This window comes from Lactuca sativa, chromosome 7, assembly GCF_002870075.4.
Source record: "Lactuca sativa cultivar Salinas chromosome 7, Lsat_Salinas_v11, whole genome shotgun sequence".
NCBI classification, from domain to species: Eukaryota; Viridiplantae; Streptophyta; class Magnoliopsida; order Asterales; family Asteraceae; genus Lactuca; species Lactuca sativa.
Window position 1 is genome coordinate 191,883,038 of NC_056629.2, and position 5,750 is coordinate 191,888,787.

The 5,750-nt window shown below is 39.3% G+C and overlaps 1 protein-coding gene across 1 annotated transcript; it reads right to left on the reverse strand.

Annotated features, from left to right (window-relative positions):
• Positions 1-453: 453 nt before the first annotated feature.
• LOC111904864 (PAP-specific phosphatase HAL2-like) lies at positions 454-2,317 on the reverse strand. Its single transcript, XM_023900572.3, is given in 5 exon segments — positions 454-876; positions 970-1,042; positions 1,045-1,419; positions 1,422-1,613; positions 1,930-2,317. Coding segments are annotated over 5 exon segments (1,110 nt in total). The 5' UTR covers positions 2,096-2,317; the 3' UTR covers positions 454-572.
• Between the last annotated feature and the right edge of the window lie 3,433 nt (positions 2,318-5,750).

The window sequence follows — 5,750 nt, forward strand, 5'->3', positions numbered from 1 at the left end:
TAACAGGAGTGCACTGTGAATTTGTGGATGCCATAAAGTTTTTTAAAGAACTCATTAAGTTTGCCTTTTCCTTTGTTTGAAAAACTTGTCTGGGACAAATTTAATCATACCTACAATAAAGTTTTTTCAAGAGCCGTGGGAAGTTTTTTTTTCTTAATAAAGCTAAATTAAGATAAAGTAACCACAGTGGAAGACTTTTTTTTTTTTTTAACAATACCTATCTAATTCCCAATATTTTTATACTAACCATTTGATTCTCTATTTCTACAATTTTGTTAATATAAATTTGAGAACAGAAAGATGGTATTGTCTTCGTCAGCATTTTCTATGTTGCTATTATTGATTAAAAAAACAAACCAAATTGCTATTATTTGTATAGAAACGAAAGCTCGTTGATATTACTGATAAAAAAAAATCGAGTCTTTTGTATATATGGGTAAAAAGAGTAAAGTATGTCGCCATTCCCCGCAATTTGTCATAAACCAAAAACAATCAAAGAAAATACAAATATAAGCCTAAATAGTGAAAAATCTTGAAAAAAAAGATAATACATCTTGTAATATTTTAGAAATTTATAAATGAGAAGACTCCCAACTTGCATAAACAGCCCCAATAATTTTGTCATGCAAATTCGCCCCTGAACAAGTAACAATACCCCGATCAACCCCTTCAAGATACACCCCTCTTGAAAAATCCAGCGGCCGACCACCAGCATCCGTCACAACACCGCCAGCTTCTTCCACTATCACCACCCCCGCAGCATGATCCCATATCTTCTCTTTATATCCAGCTTTTGCAAACTTCATATATATCTCCGCATCCCCACGCGCTATTGCTGCATACTTCACCATGCTATAAACACGCAACGGTTGCTTTCTGCCATTATAAAACAAGATTTTATATAAATTATAAAACAAAAAAAAAAAAAACAAAAAATGATCATTCTGATTGATTTCAACTCTAACTCACCGAAGCCCTAAAGTGTAAGCAATTCCAGCACTATAAGAATGATTAGAATTAGCTTTTTCAACAGGTTCACAAACGTAGCCATTGAAGGATCATCAATGGAAGAAACCCTAATTCGGGTAGCCGAATTGGGCCACACCACGTGGGTCCCACCTTCACACGCCAATGGCTGCATCCAAGCTTCACCACTACCTTTTCTTGCATACATTACACAACCTTCTTTTGAAACACTTGAATTGTTCACGAGTTTTTTTTTACTCGAATAATTTGGGCAGCCAAGAACACCGACCACAACCTGCCCGTTTTCAATCAAAGCAAGAGCCACTGCATACTGGTCACCACGAACAAACCCTAATGTTCCATCAACAGGATCAAGGACCCAATGTTTTCCTATTGGTCCACCTGTTGAATTGCAATGGTTAATGGCTTCAAGAACTTGTGTGGGCCCCAGGATGTGGTTGGACCCTTGAGACCGAACCTGGGTGCCATGGCTAAACTTTCGTTCACGGTTGCAACCACAGAGGCTAGTAAACTGGTGCTGTTTGAATCGGATAGTGCTTGTGTGTCTTCTTCAGCTACAATTGAGACATTTTGTTTGCCGAATGATTCTGAGAGAATCCAACTTATCATTGCTTGTACACTCCAATCTGTTTGTAAACAGATGCATTGTTAATGAAAAGGGTCTCGTTTACAATTTAGAAAGAATTTAAACGTTTGAGCAATTTTGGAATTGGTAAAATCAGTTGTAGGGTTATAGCACAATCGATTTCCTCAAGTTCAATCTGAAATTGGATCTTAAAGTAATGGTATCAAGAAGATTCACAACTGAATTTGTAAAGCTGGTTGTTGTGGGAATGTATCTATGTTAACGTATATAAAAGCAAAAATGGGGCAATTGTAAGGACATGAAAAGGAACAATAAACCCTAATTTTTTTATTAGAACAGAAAAGAGATTGACATACCGGCGACAGTAACAGGTGAATCGTCGTCTTTGGAAAAGACCTGATCAGGGGTCGGACCAATCGAACCCTTTTGCACCTTCTGGCATAGACAACAAGCAAGCTGTACAACTCTAACACCTACTTCTAATTCTTTAGCATACTTATCGTTAGCATCAACGCCCTCCATGAGGGTTTGATTTTGAAATGACTATTGGGCTAAATTAAACCCAAATGGTAATCGACATTTTCCCTGATACATATCACCCCGATCGATCATGTTGCTGTTCTAACATTTTCCGGTCGCCGGTGCAGCTGCAGATGTAGGCGGCGTGAAAGATTGAGTGATGTGTTGGTTAAGTATAGTAGGCTGGATCGTCGATCGTCATTATCAGATCTTTCTCGTGGAAAATATGGTTGCTTTTTCAAAAAAATAAAAATAAAAAAATTAGGTTTTATTTTTTTATTAAAATTAATAACTTTTGCTTGTTTGGTAGGATTCTCTCATTATAATATCTGAATAAAACAATCAAATCATAAAAACATGTAGTTTGTTTAAATATCTAAATACTTATGCTGAATCATAAAAATAAATTATTTTACCCTCTATGCTTCTTCAACATAGTTTTAAGTATTTCTAGTAAGATTTTAAGCATTTTTAATTGAATTTACCCAATTTTAAGCATTTTAGCAAGATTATATATATATATATATATATATATATATATATATATATATATATATATATATATATATATATCAACATTAACAAGATTTTAAGCATTTCAGCAAGATTATATATCAATTTTAGCAAGAATTACCTAATTTCAGCAATAATTTAACCAAATCAGTAAGAACATAAAAAATAAAAATAAAAATCAAATTGTCAAAAAAATCGAAAATCAACAAATGAAACCGATTTCAACAAGAACATTAAACGAGAACATTAGATTACCAAGAAAATACTTTATTTTAATGATGGTTTCCGACATCAGCAATTGTGTGTAAAGTAGGCGGCGCCAGCGGTGTACTGTGTGGCAAAGGCGACGGTGTGTAAGGGAGGCAGTGGCGGTGTGTCAACGATAACGTCTTTGGAGAATCTGTAATCGATGCTTGCATAAAGAAAAACAAGCAGTCGATGGCTGCAAAAAGAGAAAAGAAAGAAACTCGTTTTTAATTTTAGGGAAAGTTCAGATATGTATATTTATGTCTTATCAAATAAGAGCATATTTTCAAATTCATATACGAAAATAAGAGGTGAACAAATGTTTTGAGTTGTATAGATTCAGAGCTACCTCTTATTAAGAAACAATAAATGGTAAAACAAAGAGAACATTACATCGATAACAAAATTTATCTAATGTAAACAAATACATATTTCATATTCATAAGGGCATATTGTCATATTCATATGTGAAGATAAGAGTTAAACAAATGCCTTTAATAGGACTGATTCAAAATTGACTCTTATTAAGAGGTAATAAAAGGTAATACAAACAAAACCATACATTGGTAATAAACTTTATATATATATATATATATATATATATATATATATATATATATATATATATATATATATATATATATATATATATATATATATATATATGTTTTTGAGAAGATTACAAGAATGGTGTTTGTGATTGTCAAATTATGATTTCAGTCCAAAAACGTTTGGATTTGTATCAATGGTGCAAAATTAGATACCTTTTATGATCTCTCTCTCTCTCTCTCCCTCCATGCCACTACTTCCTAAGCGCCCCCATGTTCTGGACTACTGATTTTACCCTACATCAATGGTTTCACGCATCAAGGGTTAGTTTACGGCCCCATTTTACTATTTTTAAACCATTTAAAAGGGGGGGGGGGGGGCAGCATCTAGTCATCTCCTTACTAGTTGGGTCTGATTTTTTTCCCATATCCTTACTAGTTGGGCCTGAATTAAGTTGGCTCAAGGCCTGATCTAACTCTCCCTTGACCTAATTGTCCCATATAAATAGAATGATTCCTCCTCTAGGAGGAGGCATTATCTAGTCATCTCCTTCTGATCTCTAGACCAACCTTCATCGCCAAACTTACACCTAACACATCGAGATGGTTCTCTCCAGCTAAGAAGAACTGTCTTATATCTATCAACCGATCTAACTTGATCGCCGAAGCTTGCTCGTTGGGCATAGTCTTTGAGGAAACTCTAACAAATTTGATGTGATGGTGTAGCACCTAGTTCTTGGTATGTGTTCTATAATTAACCTTCTTTATATTTTTGCACTTTTGGCCCTGGACTCGGCGATTCGAAGGACTGACTCGCCGAGTAGAAGCGGAATGAGGCGCAAGATTTAAGTGGCGGACTCGGCGAGTCGAGTCCCGGACTCGGCGAGTAGCCGCTGTTTGGACAAAAACCCTAATCCAGGGGTTTGCACCCTATTTAAACGACCTTATGCGGCCTCCTTTACCCCTTTATGCTCCCAATCACTCCTCATAGCAAACCCTAGCTATTTTTGTGAAGATCTAAGGCTTTTGAGTGATTCTTGTGACAGCAGCGTCAGCAGCAGTGCCAGCGGCAGCGCAAGTCTCAGCGACGACGCGGGTTACAGATGGCCGAAAGGTCAAGGCAGAGGTTCCAGTAGTGCGGAGCCGAGCATTTCAGCTGACAGCCGAGGAGGCACGCGCTGCACCTGATGTGGTGACGGGTATGATTCTTTCCCTCTGATCTTCTTTTTTTGGTGACTGTGTAATTGATATGTGCTCTGTTTAGGATCGTTCCATGTGAACGGCATCTAGGTTCTGGTATTGTTTGACTCGGGCGCTACCCGATCATTTGTGTCTCTTGCGCTTAGCAAGAGATTTTCCGAGTCTTCGGGCATGTTGGATTGCCCTCTAGAGGTAGAGATTGCAGACGACCGTTCGGCGCAGGCATCATCGATATTTCGAGATTGTGTACTGAGGTTATTTGAGGAGCGCTACCTGGTAGACTTGGTTCCCATTCCATTGCGTGGGAACAAGGTGATTATAGACATGGATTGGCTCAGCCGTAATGGGGCAGTGATCGACTGCGCGCAGCAGTTGGTGCGTGTCAGGACCCCAAGTGGGGGAGAGCTGGTGATTCGGGGCGAGAGGCCACAGCGAGGACCAGCTTTATGTTCAGCCGCGAGAGCTAGGCGTTACCTTCAGTAGGGTTGCGCAGGTTATGTCGCGTATGTTATGGATACCCGGGAGACGGGTAAGGCGACGGTGGATGATGTACCTGTGGTACGGGAGTTCGCGGACGTATTCCCCGAGGAGTTGCCTGAGATACCTCTGGAACGAAAGGTGGAATTCAGGATCGACCTGGTCCCTGGTGCGGCTCCGATAGCCAAGGTGCCGTATCGGTTGGCTCCTCCTGAGATGCAGGAGTTGTCTACACAGCTGCAAGAGCTGTTAGACAAGGGGTTCATTAGACTGAGCAGTTCACCCTGGGGAGCCCCGATTCTGTTTGTGAAGAAGAAGGACGGGTCGCATCGGATGTGTATAGATTATCGGGAGCTGAACAAGGTAACGGTGAAGAACCGCTACCCACTCTCGAGGATTGACGACCTCTTTGACCAGCTTCAGGGAGCATCTTGGTTCTCCAAGATTGATTTGCGTTCAGGGTATCATCAGATGAGGGTCAGAGAGGAGGATGTGCAGAAGACTGCGTTACGGACACGTTATGGTCATTATGAGTTTGTGGTGATGCCTTTCGGACTCACCAATGCTCCTGCCGCGTTCATGGATCTCTAAAACCGCATGTGTAGACCGATGTTGGATCGGTCTGTGATCGTATTTATTGATGACATCTTGGTTTATTCCAAGACGCGGGAGCA